Here is a 24,738-nt window from a genome sequence, read left to right as displayed (position 1 = left end):
ATCGCAGTCCCAAATCCAGGTGCTTCAGCATTGTAAGTTATGAGTTTGGCCAAAAAAACCCCACCTGAAACTCTCGTTTTCTTCTTGGTCTCATGCATCATTACAAGGCAGGATACTTTTAAACTCTCGGAGAAGAAAAATGAGAAAAATACCTCTACCTCTACTCTGACAGAAGGACATAAACACAAATGGCAAAAAAGAGTTTCATCAAGGCAGGCACAATTCAGATATTAACACAACCTCTAATACAGTTGCAGATATTCTGGTGGTAATAAACAGAATCCTGAAGCCAACAAAATAAAAAGCACTATATTTTCTCATCCACATGTTTTTTCTTTTGCTACTCTAGCTGAACAAATATTTTTCTTTTTTTGCTGTCTTCTCTTGGAATGGAAAAAGAAAATTGTCATTCTCTCCTTGAATCTGAAATTTCCAAGGTGCATTACTGAGCCAGGAAAAATGAAACAAAACAACGATCTCACAATGTTACCAATTTAAAATGCATGATTATTATGGAGCTCTTGATTAACTTATAGGTGGAAAAGGAGGATTAAAATGCGCTTGCTGAACAAGTGGAATCATGCGAAGCACGCTATACCTTTGAACAAAACCCTCCAAATGCATGGACACTATTTCATGCTCTCACTAGAAAGAATGATTTCTCCCACTCTCTCCCTCAAGAATGTGCTTACAAAATTCCACTTCTCCTGACTCAATAACTCCTACTTCAAAATTCTTCACAATTATGGCCAGCTGCTTGTTCAAAAAACATTTGATGGTCTTTTATTACCTGCAGATAGTTTATTTTCTAGCAAAGAAACCCCAAAATGAAACACTACGCCTACACATTGCACTTTTCCATCCTAAAGTAAACTGGCAGCTAAAAAAGCAAAATACAGATTTAGTAAAGATGGAATCTATTAATTCATCAAACTTCCCCTGAGATGCAGGACAAAGCACGTAGGCCTCCAACTCTTTAATAAATAGTGGCAACCTTTTGAGTTCTTATTCTTTCTACCCTCTTCTCAGAGGTTGTCCACCCACCAGATGTCTCTTGGTCCCACCAGAAAACTGTCTTCAACAACAGTTTAAGTTAATACTGCAGTCTGTAGTCTGAGTCGGCAGAGCCAAAATTACACTCTTTGGCCCTCTCCAGCACCTGGGCAGTAACCTCTGACTTTGGAACACGGACAGATTTGAGCAAGGCCACATATCTTAAGCCACGTAGCTAAGCTGACTGATCTTTAAGGTCCCTTCCAACCCAAACCATTCTATGAATTTGCCCATCTTCATTTTACCAAAACAGAATAATAATTCAGTTGCCCCTCTCTCGCAGAGCATTGTTAAGTAAACCTGATTAATGTCTCTAAAGCTGTGTGAAATCCATAGAAGCAGCTATGAAAGCCAAAGCTTTCTGACCAAGATAGCTACATTTTCTGTGGTTCAGTGACTTTCTCAAGTATCTGTAATGACAGCTACAGATACCAGATTTCCTGTCCTCTATCTCCCTGCAAATGGCTTTAAAGAATTCATAGAATCATGGAATGGTTTGGGTTGGAAGGGACCCCAAAGCCCATCCAGTTCCAATGCCCCTGCCGTGGGCAGGGACACCTCCCACTGGCTCAGGGGCTCCAAGCCCCATCCAGCCTGGCCTGGAACACCTCCAGGGATGGGGCAGCCACTGCTGCTCTGGGCAACCTGGGCCAGGGCCTCCCCACCCTCACAGAAAAGCTTCCTAATATCTCATCTCTATCTCCCCTCTTTTTGCTTCAAACCGCTCCCCTTCACCCTGTTCCTGCCCTCCCTGATCCAGAGCCCCTCCTCAGCTTTCCCGGAGCCCCTTTCAGTACTGGAAAGCTGCTCTAAGTTCTCCTCAGAACTTTCTCAGGGTGAAAGGTTTGGTTATAATGAAGGACAAAAAGTGGGGGAAGTCAGGCCTATCTTTCCTATTTCTTCCCAAATATCATTGACTCACATTACCAGTGAGCGTACTGGTGCTACTGGGGTCTTTTGCTCTGCATAAGTACAGACAGCAGGAGAATGGCAGCACGTTCTCCCTCCTAGGAGAAATTTTGCTCATGGCTCAACCACAGGTTGTCCTTTTGCTTCACTAGCTCTTGCGTTACCTATACAAATTAGGACATGGCTTCTTTCCTTCCTCATTTCCTTAAATAATAAATTGATGAGGTACAAATTCGAAAGGAAGTGGCATCAGCAAACGCCTGTGAACACTTTTTTCTGCGAGACTAACGACTGTGCGCCATAGATAGTAAATAGGTTAAATCATCTATTTCGGTGAAAGGAAGCAATCTGTTCCCTCCCTGTCGTGTTTTCTGGAATGCCAATCTCCTGTTGCACCACGTGAACTCTGAACACTCAATTTTTTCACCAGAATCCTCAGTCCTAACCAGGAACAGTAAATGGGAGGGGACATACTGAGCTGCACTCAGTTGTTTGTGTGTGTGTATGTACGCCTCTCTCTGTTTTTTTGTGTCTTACCTCCTTTCAAGTAGACTGCCTGAGTTTATTTAGATTCCTTGAACTAAATAACCAGTTTAATGAAATGCACATTGTTATTCCTAAGCAGTATATCAAATTATAGCTTTAAGGGAATGACATTTTATGTTTAACAAATTATTTCTATTTTAATAAGTCATATCTTTTTCATTAACCGTGGCAAAACCATGTGTGTATCTTAAAGCAAATCTTGTAAACAATGGCTTCACTGCCTCTTAAATCATAGCTAACAAAACAAAGATATATTAAGGGAAAAATACACCGATGGAAAATTATGTTTCCAACATACACTCCAAACACTAGGAAGGGTGCAGTCATTAACAACCAATAAAATTAGTAAATCATCTAATCATAGAATCATTATGGTTGGAAAAGACCTCCAAGATCATCCACCGTGCCTGCTAAACCATGTCCCAAAGTATCACACCTACATGTTATTTAACCCCTCCAGAGACTCCACCACTGCCCTGGGCAGTCTCTGCCAGGGCTTCAACACTCTTTCAGCAAAGGAATTTTTCCTAATATCCAATCTAAATCTTCCCTGGTGCATTTCCTCTCATCCTATCACTTGTTACTTAGGAGAAGAGACCAGCACCCACCTCGCTAAAACCTCCTTTCAGGTAGCTGTCGACAGAGATGAGGTGTCCCCTCAGCCTCCTCTTCTCCACCCTAAACAACTCCAGTTCCCTCAGCTGCTCCTCATAAGGCCTGTGCTTCAGACCGAGCTCTGTTCCCCTTCTCTGGACACGCTCCAGCTCCTCAATGCCCTTCTCATAGTGAGGGGCCCAACACTGAACCCAGGATTTGAGCACTGAGTACAGAGGGACAATCACTTCCCTTGTCCTGCTGGCCACACCATTCCTGATCCAAGCCAGGATGCTGTTGGCCGCCTTGGCCACCTGGGCACACTTGTCAACTCACGTTCAGCCGGCTGTTCACCAGCACTCCCAGGTCCTTTTCAACCAGGCAGCTTTCTAGCCACTCTTGCCCAAGCCTAATCGGACGGATGAAGGATGAAATTTTCTCTCTGGCTAAGGTCCTTTGCTTGCTTTGTTTCCTGTGTGTACCATGCCAGAGGTGGACCCAACATTTGGCATTATCAGCGTACTGCACTGTATCTTGGGGTCTTTACCAGCTTTCTAAGGCTGTCCTGAGCATCTGAGGAGTCATGGTGTGTGTACATGTCTCCTATATGGTTGTGTTTTTCCCCTTCTTTCTGCAAGCATGGAGAGGACACTGCCATGACAGGAGGTGGCATGTTGTCTTCCTAATCCCTGATGCTTACAGAGCATCACTTGTTTGACAGAATGGGAACGCAGAGGAGAACATGAAGGACACTTTCCCACATAAGTAACATACATTGACTCAGCGTGACCCATACACCCAGTGCAGGGGTGGGAGACGAAGTACAGCCTCTTCTTGTCTTTGTCAAAAAGAATAAAATAAAACCCATAAAATCTACTTTAAAAATTACATTTTTGAGCTGCAAGAACCACTAAAATATATCTTTGTTTGAACTGATTTTGATTTACAGTAAACCTTTCTGGAATTCATTTCCAAAGAATCTCTTTCCTTTGCTAAGTTTTCCTAAAAGAAATGATTGAAATTTATGGCACAAAGTGTGCGGTGTTTGGGCCATTTGCATAAAATATTTTAGTGTACTTTCAAAGGATGTAAAGTTAAATTTATGCTCTGTGTCTAGTTCATTTAGACTCAGAATCTGGACACTTTCCAATATGAAGTCACTAACCTGTCTGCACTGGACCACTGTAAACCTGGAGTATTTCCATTCATGTCAATGCGATTGATGTGAAGTTAATAGTTGTGAAAGGCAGCAGAATTTGATGCATTGGAGGTTTTGGGGCGAGACAAACTGGCTGCAATTAAAGCATGGTCATTAAAACCCAAACCACTGAAAGATTTCCTTGAAAAGAAAACTATTTATGCAGGAAAATATTCTTAGTTTGGCTCAGTGTGCTGTAGACACACACAGTTTCTGTATGGCATTACCAGCTGATAAGCCTCAAGCAGACGGTGGAGGAGAAATATTTTACTTCCACTCCTGCCTGGCCAGTGTTTTACCAGCACCAACTGTTTCAGACACTTTTGCAGTGTGGTAATATTTGCAAGTGTTTCCTTTAAAAATATGCAGAATTTAGATCCTAGCATGCAGGACTGTTTTGATACAACTTATCAACTCTCACCAAAGGGAGAAGATTCAGACTATGTTCCATTTGCTAAATTCAAAATTTCCCACCTACCAGCCAACGGAATTAGACTGGACAAGGGTGGGAGTTTGGTGTACTTGAGTATTTTTAAAAGCCAACTACTACGGCCATGTACCTTTGCCAGAAGATTGAAAGTTCAAGTGAGACAGCAAGTTTATTTTCCATAGAAGAATAGTAGCAGAGAAAATGAAAACTTATGTCTCCCCTGATAATCTTTTTCTAGATACCAAAACTTCCCTTGGCATTCAGTGTTCCATTATTTTCCCTTTTACATTGAACACAAGATCATTTTTGAACAAAAATACTTCCAATTATCTACATGATCCTTTGCTATAAATCATTTTAAAATTGGAACTCTCCTGCCACAATCTTCATTTGGATGATGATTTCTAATAGTCACACTTCACAAAAATTAGGTCAGGCAATACCTTAAGAAGGCCAACAGACATGATCCAAGGGAGCATCTCTGCTAGGAGGACAGGCTGAGAGGCTTAGTGTGGTTCAGCCTGGAGAAGAGAGGGGTCTAGGGAAACCGTAGAGCAGCCTGCAGTACTGAAAGAGACTCCAGGAAAGCTGGGAAACCATTCCCCCTCATGCTGTCCCTGCCCTCCCTGATCCAGAGCCCCTTCCCAGGTCTCCTGGAGCCCCTTGCTGTACTGGAAGCTGCTCTAAGTTCTCCCTGGAGCCTTCTCTTCTCCAGGCTGAACACCCCCAACTCTCTCAGCCTGTCCTTGTATCAGAGGTGCTCCTACCATATGCTTTCCTGCCTTCGTCATCATAATCCAAGTTCTTTGGAAAGAAAGAGTAGAAACTTTTATGCGCAATTAAGAACATGCATGGTTTATTCCTGAAACCAAAATCCAATTCGCTGATAACAAGGGACAATTCCATTTTACTGGATGTGTTTCAAAAGAAAATAAAGGTCATATTTCTAATAAAAACAAGTATTAGCTATAGTAGAGGAAACACCTGAAGCATGCCTGACTGGTCTCCAATCTTTAAAACCTAATGAGGCCTCAACAGTAATTTTGTAGAAAATGTCCTTGCTGTTAAACACCATGTGCCTACTTCAAAAGACCCAAGAGCTTCAAGCAGTCTTTAAGAAAATGCCTTCATATGTCAATGTCCATTAATTCATTAAATTGGTCTTTTTTAGCTCAGCAGAAAACCGAAATAATGAGAATCTGCACTACAATTTATTATGAAGAAATATATTCAATACTCAAGCAACTTTATCAAGAAAGTCTACAAGCCACAAGGCTCAGCCTCACCTATGCAGGAATTACAGCTTATAAAAGACAAATCCTTCCTCGCTCACTAATGGAAGTAAGATATTCATGATGCAAACCATAACATCTTGGTGTCCCATCCTGTACCAGCCTTATTCAGCACAAAAATGTGATTAGAAAGAAGGTCCCGTTCACTCATCTTGGTAACAGTTCACCTCATTTCTTCAGAGAAATATAGAAATAAATTAAGATTGGAAAATTGACCTATTCCCATCTTCATTTAGTACATGCAGATGACATCCAGTAATACTCTAGCATAACAGGATGCATTGACAACGGCTTGGTTCATTTGACATTGAAATGCCCAAACCTAAGCTAATGATTTTGTTTGATGAACCGGAAACACAGAACAGTCACCTGAACTAAATAGAAGGCAATTCACTTAAAAAAACAAACTAATGCTTTAATCCTTTTAAGTAGGAATAATCAACAGCACGAACTTATTTTCTTGCAGAAAAAAAGATCTGGGGCTTAATGATAAGCCATCTGAAGATGAGTCAGCAATGACTTGATGCTGTGAAATAAAGCATCATCTTTCTGGGATGTACAGAAGCGATTAGTTAAGTAAATTAGTTAATCATACGATTCTGTTTAAAGTAAGGCAAAGAAACAACTGACAAAGTCGTTTCAGGTCTGTTAAAGGAAAAGGAAATGCATTTGTTTCATATCCAAACATTCAGACTAGGAAGAGGACATATCTCCAACTTGGCTGTTATTATGTTTTGGGGCGGCTTCAGCATACTTTGACATGCACTGTGCCAGAATGTGGGTGTTCCAAGAGGAACAAACCCGTAAGGATAATCATCTTGTTTTAATTTACAGATAACAGCTGAACTGGTAAAAATAGCACAAGATCTGTTGTTCTTGTGACATTTCCTACCCATCAGCAGTGGAAAAGAAGAGTCATATGCACCTTGATACACAGATGCTTTGGCCATATTTTCTGCTGAGATAGATTCACGCCAGTAGAGGAGTTGATGTACTGCCTTCCAGTTACTCAACAGTGAATATGTTTTAAAACTTGGGGATTTAAAACAAAATATTGAGGCAAAACTGGTTAAGCTTCAACTGGAACACTGTATCCTGGTCTGGGATTTTTCATGAGAAACAGGCCCAAATGTAAAAAGTCCAGAGGAGAACATTAAGAGCCATCAGAGGTAGATAAACCCAAGATCTATGTGGAAAGATGGAAAGAACTGATTTTACGCAGGTTGGAGAAGGAATCGCGGAGAGATGATAATGGACTTCAGCCATATAAGGATATTTATCATCCTTTTGCAGCAAAGCAAGTTTTTCGCTTGGGTATTGTCAAGAGATCATAGGCTTAAACTGCAGCAAGAAAGGTAGAAGTCAGACAATTTAAAAGCTATATAACTGAAATTATAGCTAAGACTGCCTGGCAAAAGTGTGGAAATCTTTGCTGAAGGTTTTTAGGAACAAGTTATTCCCATATATTTCAGTAATATTTATGTTACCATTTCCTAAAGTAGGATGGATTAGGTAATTTATTAAGATTTCTTAAATCCCTGTTTTCTTGAGGTGTCTGCATGGATATAAAGCAGTAAATGCCAGTTTGTTCTCTCCCTTCCTAACTGGCAAGAAGCAAGTCAGCTTCAGTCCAGGAGCGGTAAAGAAAACCATCCGGAGAGCACGAGCTGTGCCTAAGCCAGTCAGTCCAGCTGAGAGTCTAATAAACACAGCCTGCTTTGCTCTGCAGCAAAAGTGACGAGATTCACAGCGAACAGCTGAGAAAAAACAGCCTGAGCAGCACAGCGGTTAATTTGTTCCTTTAGCACAAAGATGGCAAGTTCTTCCAGCTACTGGAACGCTGGCAGCGCCTGCGGGAGCCGGGTCCAGCAAAGCGGGGCTGAGCCCAAGACGCTGCAGTTGTAAAAAGAACATCTGCTTGACTGCAGACACCTTGTTCTCAAAGCAGATTGCAAACCCAAGCGTAACAAAGCTCCCTACACTGCTAAGACAAGCTGGCAGGAACAGAGAACTAAAATCCAGGACTTGGGAGTAAATCAGTGAAGCATGGCTTGGTTTAAGTAAAGAAGGGTGAAGTTAAAAGGTGAATAATCCTGCCTATACGCCATATCACATCACTTATCATATCATATCTAATTAGAAATCCCTGAACTGGTTCCAAGTGCCTTAGGTTTGTTCCTTTTTTTCAAACATTCTTAGAGTAGCATAACCTTTGTAAAACTCCCTCTTCCCCCTGTTCGCATCCCCTTTTCTCTTCCAGTTGTAAAATATGATGCTGACAGAAAGTTACAGGGAAAAAATCAAATGTTTAGTAGAAAAATCTCCTTTGACAGCAGGCTTTTAAACTGTTTTAAAGTATTTTCAGTTAAATTTCAAATATTTCCTGTGCAAGGAGCATTATATATGATGCTCCTTAAAGCGTATTTCCTACTGTGATCAACCATAATTAATCCAGCCTTAAAATACTCTGATAAGGCAAGTATAAATATTCTTACCTCACAGATACAAAAGCTGCATGCATGCCAGTAACTGGTTAATGTGAACATAAATTCTGATACATTGGGCTTGCTGTTCAGAAAAAACTACCAAGAAAATTAGAAAGAGAACTAAAGGACAGGTCAATATGATTCTTTCTTATGGAGACAACTTGGTTTGGCTCCTCCTTTGCTTACAGAGATGGGACAAAGGGGAAAAAGAAGCAAATGGATTTAAGACTGGGCAGCGGAATGGATTGGCCTTGAAAGCAGACAGAAGGCTCCAAAAGGACAGCCTGGTGGGCTGGTATCCAAGAAAGCCTGGAAGACAGCTGGGAGGCAGCAAAGGTTTAAAACTGATTCTGGAACAACCTGAAAGGCTTGAATGTTTTTTGGGAGTAGTGTGAAAAAGGTCAAAGAGGCATCTTGAAGGGTGGGAGGGAATTATTGCATAGAGAACCAGTATTGCCATGGACATAATAATCTCCTAGAAGGACGGGAGACTGCGGAAGAAATTGGTAACTGGGTTAAGTTAATAAATGCTGGTTAAATTTCAGAAACCTCCCCTGCTCCAAACGTGTAATAGCAACATCACAAGAAAGTTCACTTATGCAGATGAGCAAAGTGAAGCTTGGATGAGTTATGCTGCCTGCCTGTGGCCATAAAAGCAATCCAAGAGAAGGTTTACACAAGGACAGATGTGGTAATCCTTGTAGTATGCTCTAGCTATTATCCCACTTCTCCCCAGCCACAGTTAATAAACCTGCCATTGTCCTTCTTTAAAAGAACTTTATCCAGCAGAACTCTGCTGGATACGGCTCTTCATTTGGTATTTATTTCTCTAGCTGTCAGAAGGTGTGCATGGTAAAGCTCAAAGGATTTTATTCAGCACATTTTACACACAGGGGGAGCAGTCACATACTTTTGAGTGCATAAAACACCAAGAAAGTGTTTTAAATCACCTCCTCAGAGATGTCTCCGCTCACTACATATCCCTATATACGGCTATGCAGGGTCCCGGCTTTGGGGCTGTCATTTGCATGCAAGTTAGATGCCAGGAGCAGGGTGTGTGTAAAGGCTTGATTCCTCCCTACAGGGTGAACTTGAACAAAAAAAGCTGCTTTTCATGGTGCCAACCATATTATTTTCAACTACCACAGTTTTTCTTACACAAAACTTTGCATTATGAATACCAAAATTGATGTTTGGCATGAATACCTGTATTTGAAAACATACAAAATGTTTGGGGTTTTTATTCATTTGTATGTTCCATATAATAATTTTAATCAATGATTCTATTCTTATAGAACTAATTTTTGATTTACAGTCAGTATCAACCCAATTGCATTCAGTGTTAATTAGTAAAAATACCTCTTTCTCACACAAGCCTCCCTACCATCATTCCTATGCTACTCACGCCTTATTTTCTAAAGCACACATACATCACAAAGACACAAACCAGAAATAGCTTTCCCTGAGTTAACTGGGAAGGAAGAGAGATCTTTCACCACTTTTCCTCTTGTGTGATGCCCTTCACCCTACAGGGAGGGCATCCAAACACACGAACCTGGCCAAATGATCCCAAGGTCAGAAAGTCATCTTTGTCATCTGACTGACTGCTTACATTTTTTTATGCTTCTGACCCTAAATACATTTTTTCTGAAGATCAATAATTTTCTAAGGAGCAGAAATGTCCCCCCAGGCCTCTCAACCCCTCCAATCCAACTATGACATGAAATAATTTCCCCTGGAAATGAGTTACTCTGATTTTTCTTTTAAGGTGTCTCAGACTATGACTTATTTATTAAGAAAAATGAAGCCAAATAGCCCACAAACTTAATTTTGCCTTACCTAAGCTGACTCACCACGGTTAACGGTAGCAAAATATATATTATTGTTACTGAAGTAAGCAGGTATGACTCAGTTACGTAAAGGAAGCATGTTCAAGTGTCATCTTGACATGACAGTTTTTCAGTTTCAAAAGCACTACAAGGACTTGCACAGAAAAGCTACATATATACAAACAACCCCATTAAATCAGCTCACTGGTAAAGATCACGCCTAGCTAACAAATGCAGTGGAGGAGGTAACAGCTAGAACACAGACTATTGGACTCTAGTGTATTTCAAGGTCATATTTAGGAGCAGGAGGCAGAGCATCAAAACGATGCTGAAAAAAGCCACTTTGCTTCTAGTAGCAACACAGATAAGATCCTTGACGTTAACACAGACGACATTAACACGCTACTTGAGCCACCATTCACCAGTGGAAAATAGCTAATATTTTTCATAGCAGAGATATAATGTAGTGTATAGAGAGCTCTGAGCTCAAAGCAAGCAGAAGCATTTCTGCTGAAAATGCCTATGAAAATAGCCAAAGATTCCTCTAAACTGAGGCTGAAAAGTCAGCTGCTGCTGGTCTCTGGTCTGCAATCAACTCAATCCTGGCAAGATTCCTCCTGCAAAGCCTCAGCACAACCAGATAAAGCAGTCCCAATATTTCAGATTGATACAAGGAACAAGAAAACAAAAGCTGGTAACAGTGGAAAACCCAATATACAAACCATGTAACTGTCTCAGGTGGCAAAACCAGGCAAAGCGTGGAAATCAACAGAGAAGCTTAAAAATCGGAGAGATGCTACATGCAGCTTCACCGTGGGAAGCACATTCCTGCCAAAGGTCATAAAATGAAATCTGTGACAGAGTAAAGACTCAACAGGGGTAGAACAGTGCCAAATAGCATTACCTAAGCTCTTCGTCATTTCATAAGACTGCATCACTCACAGCATCTACACCTGGTATTACCCAGGTGGGCAAATATTCCTCAGTTTCTCACAGAGGCTCATTCTTTTCAGTCTCAAACGAAGCCATAAAGGTTTTGCAACGTAAAAGGGCCAAAATTCTATAGTTACAAAATTAAGCCATCTAGTACTTAAAGGAAAGCTGAGCAGGGGCTCTTTATCAGGGAGGGCAGGGACAGGATAAGAGGGAACAGTTTTAAGTTGAAAGAGGGGAGATTTAGATTACATATTAGGAAGAAAGGGCGGTGAGGCCCTGGCCCAGGTTGCCCAGAGCAGCTGTGGCTGCCCCATCCCTGGAGGGGTTCAAGGCCAGGCTGGATGGGGCTTGGAGCCCCTGATCCAGTGGGAGGTGTCCCTGCCCATGGCAGGGGGTGGGACTGGATGGGCTTTGGGGTCCCTTCCAACCCAAACCATTACATGATTCTAAGCTGCCATTATGCTGTGATCATTAAAAAATTCACCAAGATAATCCCATCAGTTAGGGCTTAAAAAGAAAAAAATAAATATCATTTATTAAGAGGTGAATGGAAATACGAAGAAGCTCATGAGACATTTTTCTTAGGTTCACTAAAATAGCTTAGTAATTCTAGGGAATTTCCTAACAACAGCCTGGATTCCAATTTTTGTAATACTTTGCAATATTTTCTTATTTCCAGAAGGAAACAAACAATAAAAGCAAATTTATAAAGCCAGTGTGTCCCTGCTATGCAACAGGAATTGGCAGGAGTCCTAATTAGACAATCTCCAGAGATGCCCTCAAAACCAGTTTTTTATGAGTCTATGAATTACAAGACATGACAAGTACAACTCGGTGTACAAAATGTGATGGTAAGCATTGTTTTGACAAAGCTTATTAAATTCAGAGAAGCAGAATTAGTGAGGTAACTCTGTATCTATTACAGTATGTTTAGTCTAAAGATACTACATTGCTTCCCAGTAACCCAACACTAATTTTCTTCACTCCCTCCAGCTTCACATTTTCCTCAAATTGCAATGTTTCTTCAGATTTGTAATAGTCCCTTTTTTTCAAAACAGAAGGGAACTCATTTCTTACGAGAGCTTATTATCACAGATTGCCTCTACAGTACCCACTTGTGTTCTGTAAATGCTAAGAAAAATCACATAACGTTATCTCATAATGGTACAATAGTCTCTATGAGAGAAGAAACTCTTTAAAATGTATAAGTGAAGAGAAAGTGGGACTAAATCTGAAAATGGACACAAGGGATTTATCTAGAAAACATGTGATATTCTAATAAAAGGATGTGTTGGAATTCAAATTGCTCCAAAAAGTTGAATGACTTTTATTTTCTTAAAGTGTAAAATTATTTTCTTAAAGTGTAAAAATATAAGCAAGATAAAAGCCAGAGCAATTTAATTAGAATCCTGCATTTCCCTACAAACAGGTTAAAATGCCATCAAGAACAATGTTTTTAGTACTATGTATCATGTATTTTTACTTATTATAAGAAATATGTTTGTTTCTTTTGAACATTTTAATGTTCAGCTACAGGAAATTCCAGTTTTCTACTCTCCATAATGGAAACTGCCTGTAGGCATCACCCTGCGCCATAACACAGCAAAGACTTAAGAGGAAGAGAACTCAATAGCATCCAGAAATCATATTTTGAAATAACTTCATCATGTGGATGATCTCTGCGCACAACACGATAATCGGCCCATGAAATGTGTAGAACAGAAGCTGGGAACTGCTCACCTACGAAGAGGAACTGCAGAGCCTGTATTTCATGTAGTATCATCAGCAAACTGAGACAGAAGGAGGGAGGGTAGACCTGATTCTACCCGTCTGTGGCCACGAAGACGGTCAGAGTGCTGGAGCACCTCCCATACAAGGACAGGCTGAGAGTTGGAGTTGTTCAGCCTGGAGAAGAGAAGGCTGTGGGGAGACCTTAGAGCGGCCTCCAGTATTGACAAGGCCTCCAGGAAAGCTGGGGAGAGGCTCTTCATGAGGGAGGGCAGGGACAGGATGAGGGGAGACAGTTTTAAGCTGAAAAAGGGGAGATGTAGATTAGATCTTAGGAAGAAACATTTTCCTGTGAGGGTGGGGAGGCCCTGGCCCAGGTGGCCCAGAGAAGTCATGGCTGCCCCATCCCTGGAGGTGTTCAAGGCCAGGTTGGATGGGGCTTGGAGCCCCTGATCCAGTGGGAGGTGTCCCAGGTGGGACTGGATGGGCTTTAGGGTCCCTTCCAACCCAAACCATTCTAGGATTCTGTTCTATGATTCTATGAAAAGGAAGCTCTTGCATTTAATCACTTATTAATTCCCTGTATACGCTGCATGTATATATGTATAAATATGGGCAACGTCATCCCAAGTGAAAGACAGGAACATGGAAAAAGATACCTCAGTATCTTTGGCAGCAGTCCCACAAACTGGCCTGACAGAAGTCAGCTGAAATAAATAATTACATACCACAAGAGTTATGAAGGCCTAGAGGGAAAAATCTTGAAAATTTTCAGAGGAAACAAAGATATGGAATTTCTAGGAGAAAGCTGAAATGAAATTTTCACACAGACAGCTTACTCTGAGAATGAAGGCTGAAATCACTTGTAGCATTCAAAAGGATTTTATGAACGCTCTCCTTCAGAACTCTCGCTGTAGTTAATGTGTCCTTCAAATGAGACCCAGATGAATACGAGCTGGAAGAGAAGCAATCCAGTTCAACCCTTTTCCCTAAGACAGATTCAACTACATTATGTCATTCCTGACATATTTGTCTTGTCTGTTCTTAATGACTGCCAGTGAAGAAACTCAGCGATTTCCCAAAGCCAGCTATCCCAGTGTTTCACAATCATTAGCATCTTAAAGCTCTCTCTATTCTCTAACCTGAAGTTTTTTCCCCCTACTCAAGAAAGCTCCTCATTTCTTGTACAATCCATCATTCACCTCCCCTATGAGGACAGGCTGAGGCAGTTGGGGTTGTTCAGCCTGGAGAACGGAAGGCTCTGGGGAGACCTTAGAGCAGCTTCCAGTGCTGAAAGGGGCTCCAGGAAAGCTGGAGAGGGGCTCTTCATCAGGGAGGGCAGGGACAGGATGAGGGGGAATGGTTTGAAGCTGAAAGAGGGGAGACTGAGATGAGATCTTAGGAAGAAATGTTTTCCTGTGAGGGTGGGGAGGCCCTGGCCCAGGTTGCCCAGGGAAGTTGTGGCTGCCCCATCCCTGGAGGTGTTCAAGGCCAGGTTGGATGAGGCTTTGAGCCCCTGATCCAGTGGGAAGTGTCCCTGCCCCATGGCAGGGGGTGGAACTGGATCATCTTTAAGATCCCTTCCCACCCAAACCATTCTATGACTCTGATACTAAGAAGACATTATGCCCTTTCTCTTTGCATAGCTCTTCAAATAGAGAAGACTTATCACATTCCTTCTCATTTTTCTCTTCTTTAGACTAAACAACTCATTTTCTTTTCATCTTTTCTCCACAGCTATCTTTTTGAGATATCTGATCACCCTTATCTGGACACCATCCAGTTATACACACTGCTCTCAGAGAGCAGTGCCCAAGTTTGGGCACAAGTGCTTCAGCTGTAGAGCAGAAAAGCTGCTTCAGTATTTAGTGGGCTCCCCTGTTTATACAAACTGGTACAATGTTTGCCATTTTTGGAACAGCATGACATTGCTGACTTTATATTCAGTGCACAACTCACTATAATCCCACCTACTTCTTTAAGGAAATGATGTCTAAGCAGTTGTTGACCAGCCTCTGCCTGTGAAGTTATTCCTGCTGCAGTATAGTATCTTCTATTATCACTGCTGATTTTAATGCTGCCTTTTTAAAGATTATTCCTCTAATTTCTCAAGATGATTTGCAGTATCACTACAACCCCTTAGTGCTTGCAGCCCCTCCTATCTCAGTGGCATATGTAATCAGAACAGTTTATCTCATCATCCAGGTTCTTAATGGAAACACTGATGAGAATTAAACTCAGGTCTGGTGACTGCCAAGTCTCTTTACTTCAGAGCAGATAAAGTATCAGACCATCTCTTCATAGTTAGGGCTGATATTCTGCAGCCCTTCATATTTTGTTAAGTTCAAAATAGGGAATACATCTAATGGAGTGCTACATACATTCTTCAGTACTTCCATCAAGAGACCCTTCATTTCACCCCGGCGCATAGAATACAACTTAATTCCCAGTCACACCCCATCATACTGGATCCTTCTCAGAGCAACCAAACCACTGGAAGTTTGGACCAGTACGCACCCAGGAGGCAGGGAAAGAGAAGACTTCCCAAGAATTCTGAACCCCCAGGATACAATATTTCTATTTGTTTGCACATCAGCTGCACTGCTTTCAATTCCAAGTACTTTAACTCTCCTCTATTCTGTTTCTGTTTGTCAAAATAACTGTTTGCTGAGACATTCTCATTTTTATTAGTGAACTATGTTGCTACACAGGGGTGCCTAGAAAAGAATACACACTAACTAGCCATATATATTTCTAAGTGTGCTATTTTTGTATAGTAACAGATATAATTACTGTTTAGATTAAAATAATGCTAAGATTATGCTTACTGATTATACAAACTATTTCTGTCTGTTTTGGATAAGCACATTCTCAATATTTGATTTTATCCCCAGACTGTCAACATTTCTCAACATCTTCCATCTCCACCTTCCTTCCATCATGCAAAGCTCATTCTTGAAATTAGTGGAGGGCTTCCATTTTTCATAACCATTACTCTACAGTTACCTGATAAGAAGTTGGAGCAAGGTGGGTGCTGGTCTCTTCTCCTAAGAAAAAGGTGATAGGATGAGAGGAAATGGCCTCAAGTCAAGCCAGCAGAGGTTTAGCTTGGATATTAGGAAAGATGTCTTTACTGAAAGAGTGGTTAAGCACTGTGAGAGGCTGCCCAGGGTAGTGGTGGAGTCACTATCCCCAGAAGGGCTCAAAAAATGTGTAGATGTGGCACTTTGGGACACGTTTTACTAGGCATGGGGGTGTTGGGCTGACGGTTGGACTGGATAAGCTTAAAGGTCTTTTCCAACCTTAATGATTCTATGATTCCATGACTTTAAAAGGGAGTTCAGACTCCTTAGTGGTCTGTAACGCTAGCTGTGCATTGGTTTCTATGGATCCCTGCTCTTGCACAAGCCTGGAACCTTCCCGTGGCCCAAAGGGATTCCAGTATGCATAATGGACCCAAGGCTACAAGCCTGATATTCAGCAGGAAAAAATGTATGGCATATTATGACTAGATTCCTTCTTATCAGTCAAGTCTTATTTCTCAAATTCCTTTGCTAAATGAAGTATTGCTCCAGCAAACACAACTACATTGCATAATACCCTCTAGAGAATTGTGTCAGCTTCCCCAACAGATGTTCATCTAAGCTTACAGCCTTTTTGTCTCACTGGCTCAAAGGAATAACCCCCTTTTGGTCATAACCTTTCCAAGTTTCTTTTAAAACTCTGAGAAACCATCCACACACTTCAATTACTCTTCATTTGAAAAGGAGATGACTCTCTTCATGACAATGTAACTTAACAAACTACCTAAATAAGCAATAGCACATGTGACCATAACGAATCAATCTTAAACCGTCTATCTCATCTCAATCCACTCTCATACACACGCATGCAGAAAACTTCCCACACTTCTTAGCACGTTAAATGACCTGTACTGTTTCATAAATCCAGATCTTCTAAAAGATAACCATAAAACTTGTCTACAAGACCATTCATGCAATGAAAAACCATCAAAGCTATCAAGCATAACCTATAATTTTAATCTTATTTTAATTGAGCCCTAATTCTTCAGCTAAATTAACGTTTTCCAACACATGGATACAACCAGTAAGCGCTAACCCACTAAGCGCTTGGCCAGCCAGACGCTGGGCACAGGCTGAGCATCCTTGTGTGTTCTTAACGCCTTTTCATAGGCAGAAGAACTTGAAGACTTGAAGTCTGAGCCGCTATTTTTATATTCTTTTACAATACTATAAACAACAGAAATGGGTTTACCTTTTCATTTCTTTCATGAATGAGCTAAAAAGTAGTCTTTTAGTGTAGCTGTGTTATGTACCTCACTCAGGGCTCTCTGTATCTCAAGGATACTCCAGCATGGCTGATGCACTCACACATCCAAATTTCTTCTCACCTAACTCAGTGCCTGCCTAGCACTGGTTTCACCTGGGCACCAGCTTAAAGCTACGTATCCTGAGCTATTCTGCTTAAGCTATTTCATTTCTTAAGGCATGCCCATTAGTTTCAAGGAGAAAACAACAAAAAAAGCACTGTATCACACAATACAATTGGTCTGGAGGACAACTTGTGCTCACTCACATCCTTTGGGAGGGAAAAGAAAAGCCAAACATGCCTCAAGTCTTTCTACAATTCATCAGAGGTCAATAACCTTTTGAATATACGCAGGCCACTGGCTTGCTCAAACCAGCACAAAACAACACTAGGGATGAGTCTCCAAATCCCAATTTTTGACCCAGCTGTAAGAGCTGGGGTAGGAACCGCTGCGGTCCCAGGAGCAGCAGAAACCCAAACAAACTCTCTCACCCAGGTCACTTTGGTGAGGGCAGTTGTGCAGCTGCAGAGTGCGGGCTGAGGCGCTTCCCGAGAGCTGCTTCCCTTACCTCCCTGCCTTGGCTCCAGCACAGCCGACCGGGAGAGCACATCACATGTGGCACTCAGCCCACTGGCTCACACTCTTCTCTCTTCCCAAGATTCAGCTCAGCTGCAACCCCCTCCCCACACCCATAAATAGAGCCCAAAATAAAATGCTGTGGAAGCCAGCCTCACTATTTAACGTAAAAGCAACAGCTTTTGATGGAGTGACTGGGGAAAGAGGCAATACTGGCGGAAAGCAAGAAAAGAAAGCAGGCCAAAGCCGTGCACGGGACATGAGAAAGCAGAGAGGGAAGGAGAAGTGGTCACAAAGACAGGCTCATCAGCTGTTACACTGTGGTATGGCACGAAAGGGAAAAAAAAGCTATTTCTACCTCTTCCTTTTAACATGTCACCTCCAACCCCCTTCCCCATGTTCATTCACTGGCACAGGACAGCTACCAAACGGAAGGTCTCTTTACAAGAACGAGCCTTAGAGGCACCGCAGGAAAACCTATGGAGAACATTTGAAGTCTCTTTGCCTGCTCTTTAACTTCCACTTGGAAACCTGAGTCAGTGCTCCCCAATGAGTCTGATTTACACAAGTCCCTCTGTTTTTCATAGATCAGTCAGGTAATGCTTGGAACACATTAAGCGTGGGGTATGTATTGGAGTCCTTCAGCCTTGAACAAACGTGTTTTGCAATTCAAGAAGGAACAGCACTTCTCCTGGATTAGAAGTTTCTGAGTCCTGGCATTTTAATTAAGGTGCCTCTACTCAGAAAGCATTAGAAGTAGTTATCACTGGCATTTATCTTCAACCAGAATGGATAATAACACCCTTTGAATCTGTCTTGTTAATACTCTACTCAGGCCTGTTAACCCTTCACCACTACCTCCCTTAATAGCCAAGCAAAGCAGGGCTTTCCCTCTGCTGCTCCTCGTTCCCAAAGTAGCACAACATGAAAAAAAAAATGTTCTAAGGGTTTTAGACTAGCAGACTAAGAAAATAAAAATGAAGTATAAGCAAATTTCTTTTTTCCTATAAAAGGTTCCAAAACCAAAGTAGGCAGCTTTGCAGAACCATTTCCGCCTGACGAGACGATGAAAAGAGCAGGGTTCCTCAGAACATCCCTACCTTTTACTATTAAGTGTATATTTACACACAAACTGCTCCAAATTTAGTGGAGGATTAAACCAGTTAAACCGAGTTACTGTTTCTCCTCACGTTTTATTCTTTTTCATGTTTAGACAACCTCTGCAGGCTCCAAGAGGCAAAGCAGCACCCTGATTCCCCTGGAACCCAGTCATCCCATTCCTCCAGCCGCTGCGTGAGTCATTATTGTGCAGCATGACATTCCCTTTGTAAAGCACTGCTTCCCAAACCACCATCCTCAGAAAGCTGGCTGGCTACACGCTGCTGGCGCAGGTCCTTGCTTCCAACTGCTGCACGGGCTTTAAAGACAACCAAGATGCATTAAACACTACCCTGATACACAATTCCCTCGTAAGCTGTTACTTCAGTTGCCACAGGGCAACTATTCTTATGAATGAGTGAGTCAATGTCCCAAAATAACTTCTAAGACGCGCTCCACATACAGAGAAAAGAAAAAGAATCCGTGTGGGGAAGCGCTGCTCTAGATAACGTGTCAGCTCTCCATGCAAATATTCCTGGTCCAGCAAGTAGTCTGGGAACTAGGCCGAGACCGGGAATCATCTCCAGCTCTACCATATGGAGATGCAAGACACCAGGCCAGTGGCTTGCTTTATTTAAACACGTGTTTCTTTTACAAGCAATATTAACATTGCCTTATTCCTGTTTATACATAAGGAAAGGAGAAAATAAACTAAGTAACTTTTTTCCTCTCATTTTGTTTTGCTCTTTTAAGAGTTCTCTGTTCCTGTCAAAGTCAGTTAAGCTCAACAGAAACAAGGAGGTTTTGTTCCAGAGTGAATGTGCCCACATTTGGAGTTATCTGGGAAGGTTCCTACAGTTCAAATGCATATTCCATCTCCTCCTTTAATCCTTATTAAGCTTCACATGCAAGAAGGCTCTTAGATTCGGTAATTGGTTACTCACTTAATGCACCACAATAAAACACAGTTTACCAGCGATGGCCAAGCACCTACTGCTTGTACCGTTTTGATGAGGCACCTATTTTAGTGGCTTAAAAGAAAAGTTTCCAATGGTTTGCAAAGTGCCAAACGCATCATGACGAGTGATGCTGCAGCTCAGAGGATCCTGAAAGAGAGTCTGGATTCCCTGCGCTCACCCTGGGGAATCATCTCCCAAGTCCAATGTAACCCTCAGGGACAACATGCATTAAGTCGAGGCTCAGGAAGAGCTGTGACCCAACGTGCCGGCTGCAATGAACGCACCGGAGAAAAGGTAAGGCTTTCAGCTCCCTAACACAGACCCCTCCTGTGAGTCACTCTGAAATCGCACAGCAAACCGAAGCGATCGCGTCCCAGTAACAGCAGCATTACTTGACAACTAGCACGTATGTTAGTAGTGCAGCCGATGGAAACGTGCTCCAGGACTCTGCGGGGTGGCTCAGTGCTGAATCCTTCCTGGCTCACAGAGCGGGAGGTTTCATTCCGCTATTTAAAGCCTATTAGAAAGTCTGTTTTGTTCAAGGCTTTTAAGTGAAGCATTAAGGCACCTCTCTCTGCCAACAGAGGATAAGACAGAGGTGGGTTCGACCCGTGCTCTTTTCAACACGGACCGCGTTTAAGCCGGTGAGGTGAGTGACCAAGTAGTAATAAACTTACTTTCCAGTGATAAATTGGCTTCTGGATGGTGTGCACATAGGCTGAACATAATAGTTCTCCAGTTTAACCCCTTCAGCAGCTAGCTTGTCCAGAGTGGGCGTCCTGATTTCCGATCCGTGGTACCCTACGTCTCTGAATCCCTGGTCGTCAGCCAGGATGAAGACGATGTGAGGCTGCGAGGCCCCCGGCTGCTCTCCCGTCCCGGTGCTGCTGGCCTCCGCCTCCCCGGGGCCGAGGCTGTCCCAGGATAGGTAGCCGTAAGCCAGGATGCTGAGCACCGAGAGGCCGGCCAGCAGCCCCGCCGCCAGCATCTTCCCCTTGCCAGGCCAGCTGCACCCACCGCGGGCCATTCACCCGGGCTGCCGCGGGACCGAGCACGAGAGAAAAACGCGAATGAAAACAACCCCCCCCGAAATAAACCCTCAAACCCGAGCCGGGGGGGGGGGGGGGGGGGGGAGCGTCGCTCCTCGCAGCCGCCGCCCGGAGCCCCGCAGGGGTCACGGCATCCCCGTCCCGCCCGCCCCGCGGCCGCTGCCCGTGGCCCCAGCGCAGCCGGGCGCCACGGGACGGGCAGGAACGGGACGGGACGGGCCCCCTCCGCCCGCCCCCTCCTCGCCCCGCTCCTCCTCTCCCCGCCCCGGCGGCTCCCGGAGCCCTCTGCTCCCCACCTCCAAACCCATCTCCTGCCTGCGCCTCCCGCCCCCCGGCCACCCCCCTCCGCAACTTCTTTCTTGCTTTCTTCTCTAACCTGCCTTCACGGACTCTCTTCCCCCCTCTTCCTCCTCTTCTTCCCCCTCTCTCATTCCTATTCTTCCCCCTCTCTCCCTCTTCCCCTCTCTCCTTCTTCTTCTCCCCCCTCTCTCCCTCCTCTCTTATTCCCCCTTCCTCTTCTTTCTTTCCCCTCTCTTCCTCCTCTTCTTCCCCCCTCCCTCCTCTTCTTCCCCCTCTCTTCCTCTCCTCCCCCTTTCCCCCCGCCTCTTCTTCCCCTTCTCTCCCTCTTCTTTTTCACCCTCTCTCCCTCCTTTTCTTCCCCCTCATCCTTCCTCTTCTTCCCCCTCTCTCCCCCTTTTTGTTCTCCATCTTTTCCTCCTCTTCTCCCCCCTCTCTCCCTCCTTTCTTCCTCACCCACCCCTGCTTGGATGCTGCCTCCTCCCCACCTTGGATGGTGCCACTTCTCCCATTTGGATACTGCTTCTTCCCCCGCTGCTCCCCCTTTTCAGATGGGATTCCTCCCCCCCACTGCAAAGGGCACCCCTTTTACACTGTCCAGTCCCACACCTCCTTCCCAAAGCCAGGTGACTGGTTCCTACCCCGCCCCAAAATATCAGTTTGTTTAAAGAGTTCCTGCAATTGCCACAAACATCTGGAAGATAAGAATATACTGGATCTGTTTCCAGCCACGGAAAAAAATCCCAAATCCCAAACCTTCCAGTTCTGGTAAGGCTGTGGCAAATGCAAGGAATGTGCTTTTTCCAAAGTACTATTTTTTTTTTTTTTTTTTAAATTTGGGTTAAAATATGAATGTGCTGTGGTTGCAAAATAACAACTTTGCCCCATCCTGAAAGAGACTGAGCAAGCAAAAACTCACATTCATGCGTGATTAGGCTAAACTACAGTAAATGTGCAGATTTGACCTGTCTAACGTGAGTCATCATGTCATGAACAACTTTTGCTCAAATTGGATTCTATAAAGCATTAACCCTCGAACAGCCACTTGGATGAATACCTATAGTCACTGTGCCCTCTGAAGTCACTGATCCCTGCTAACAGACTGTCTGTGTCCCTCCAGCCAGAACGCTTCCATCCCACATTTCATTGTTGCTGATGGGTCCTATGGAAGTTCAGAATAGTCTTAAAAGTTCACTCTGCTCCCCACGGCAACACCGCCTCGAACAGCCTTCAGTGGAATGCAAGGATGTTCTTGGATAGGGAACGAGCAGAAGATTCTTTTCTCATGAAGCACAACCTCCCCATTGCAGACCATGATATTCACTTGTGCTCTGCATAGAAAATCAAATCAGCTGGAGAATGTTCTCTAATGAGAAGTTCCTGCCATCAGCGTTATCATATCAGAACAGAAAGAGTGACACGACAGTCAATTTATGCTTCCCAGAGGTAGTTTTCTCCCAGGTGCAATTTCCAGTGCATGCTTTGAAGAAGTTTCTATGCTCTAAATGGACAGAGCAGACACAAGAAGTGGCTTCTTAACTGGTATCCACAGCATGCCTGAGACGTCCAGTGTTGGTTTACACACCTTAGTTACCTTCAATAACACTGTCAAGCACCATGATTTTGCATGCCTAGATGTCTGCACAAGTGTAACTCTGTTCCTAACAGCACTTGGTGTCCTCATTTTCACGGGAAAATAATAACGCTATCTTGAGGAGACTTTAATTTGGATCACATCTAACTGATTTTGTGCAAACTAATGTGAACAAAAATGCCACCAGTTTGATATTTCCACTGTAAACGAGCTATTCAGTAATAACTAGGCATAGTGCTGCAGTTTACAATGCTGCAGCAGAGAGAATATGGAAGTAAAAGTGAATTTAGTGATATTAATGTGCTACCTAAGGGCTTGTCCACACTGGAAAGCAATATCGATAAAATTACATCTGCACTGTAAAACCTACACAGTTTGACTCCTGAGGGAGCACATGTTTTGCTGAAATCAAAGGAACTTCACAACACAAAAACTTAAACTCTTTTCCAAAACAAACCCCTCCAAAACCTTAAACTTAGGAAAGCCTTAAATTTTCATACACTGAAATGACATTCCCTTTAAAAGAATTTTCTATTCTAATTTTTCACTCCTGCTTCCCCCCCACATTTACAAGACCAAAAGAATGTATATAGAAACCTAAAACTACAAATGGCAAATTGGATTAGTGACCCTATTTTGCTTTTACTCCATCTATTGCACAATGGCAAATGAAATATGAAGTCCTTCCAATAAAAGCTGTAATAGTACCAAGAGCCCAGACAAGCATTAAAGCACCCCGTTAAATATCTGATTGAATTATTCATCTTGTCCAGTAGTTAAAGATACTTTTAATTAATTTCTGTTTATTTGTTTTAATATTAAATCAAACACCAGCTATCACAGTACGTCCATGATATAATCCACATATTATGATAGCCACATTCAATTATCTGTAAATCATTGTATATGATTTTGCTTCTACAATTGAAACATTTTCAATACATCCAAGCTACTCAGAATGGTAGGAGGAGGGCTAAGCAGAATCATTCCCGAGTAGGTGATCAACATGAGTGAGAACAACTACAGAATCATCTAAAATAGGTTTTGGAATGAAAATCGTTTGAATAATAGGAAAACAAATACCTATAATTATGCACATGCAGCAGAGTTGACCTCCTTGGAGAGTGCAGCCTTGTCCAGTCAGGTAGTACCCTGTTCACCGTACCAAAACCTGTCAGTCATCACCCAACTGCAAAGGAAAACACGAGAGGGCAATCTCTGTTAGACGTCCACACATTCGGCCTTCTTTCTTTATGGGCTGGATAAAACTGCCCTCTTTTTTTTTTCTGTTTTTTTTTTTTTTTTTGTTTCACTTCTTTAAAAGCAAAAAGTACATTTATGTCAGCAAAATACTCTGATGACCTTCAAGTACAGAGACCTTGGGAGAGAATGTGCTGTTAATACCCCACTTAAGATTTGTAGGCATTCAGGAGTTCAAGCAGGGCTTAGACAGCCTATTCAGGATGCTCAGTGAAAGGAACAGGAGAGTTGTGAAAGCTGGAGGAAGTGTTTTTCCCTTAGGGAAAAACATTACAGAACCTTCTTGGGTATAAACTTGAGCACAGAGAATATATTAATTCAAATATACAGCAGTTAAAATTGGATTTATTATACCATTAGGAAATGATATATTTTCAGACTTGTCATGCAGTCTCTGCATGTATTGAGACCATAAAATTAAGTCAATTAAACACGTACAGAGAGATGACTTCGGCTGGAGGCTCCTCTGCAGTTACCCTCAGTCAAGGTAGAGGTGGCTAAACGTGCCCTTTGCTGGTTGCGTCAGGGCAGGCTGACATCTAACCTTCCTGGTTCTGAGACATATGTACTTGGC

At 42.8% G+C, this 24,738-nt stretch overlaps 1 protein-coding gene across 1 annotated transcript in view; it reads right to left on the bottom strand.

The window, feature by feature from the left end:
• Nucleotides 1-21,065, bottom strand: part of ARSJ (arylsulfatase family member J) — a 43,023-nt gene extending 21,958 nt beyond the window's left edge. The window contains exon 1 of the mRNA XM_009560701.2: nt 20,642-21,065. Within this exon, the coding sequence (XP_009558996.2) occupies nt 20,642-20,991 (350 nt within the window). The 5' untranslated portion in view covers nt 20,992-21,065. The remainder of the gene's footprint in view (nt 1-20,641) is intronic.
• Nucleotides 21,066-24,738: the final 3,673 nt, after the last annotated feature.

The sequence above is a fragment of the Cuculus canorus genome, chromosome 4, assembly GCF_017976375.1.
Source record: "Cuculus canorus isolate bCucCan1 chromosome 4, bCucCan1.pri, whole genome shotgun sequence".
In the NCBI taxonomy this organism is placed as follows: Eukaryota; Metazoa; Chordata; class Aves; order Cuculiformes; family Cuculidae; genus Cuculus; species Cuculus canorus.
Note: the sequence above shows the minus strand (reverse complement) of the source record. Positions and strands in the feature narration are given on the sequence as shown.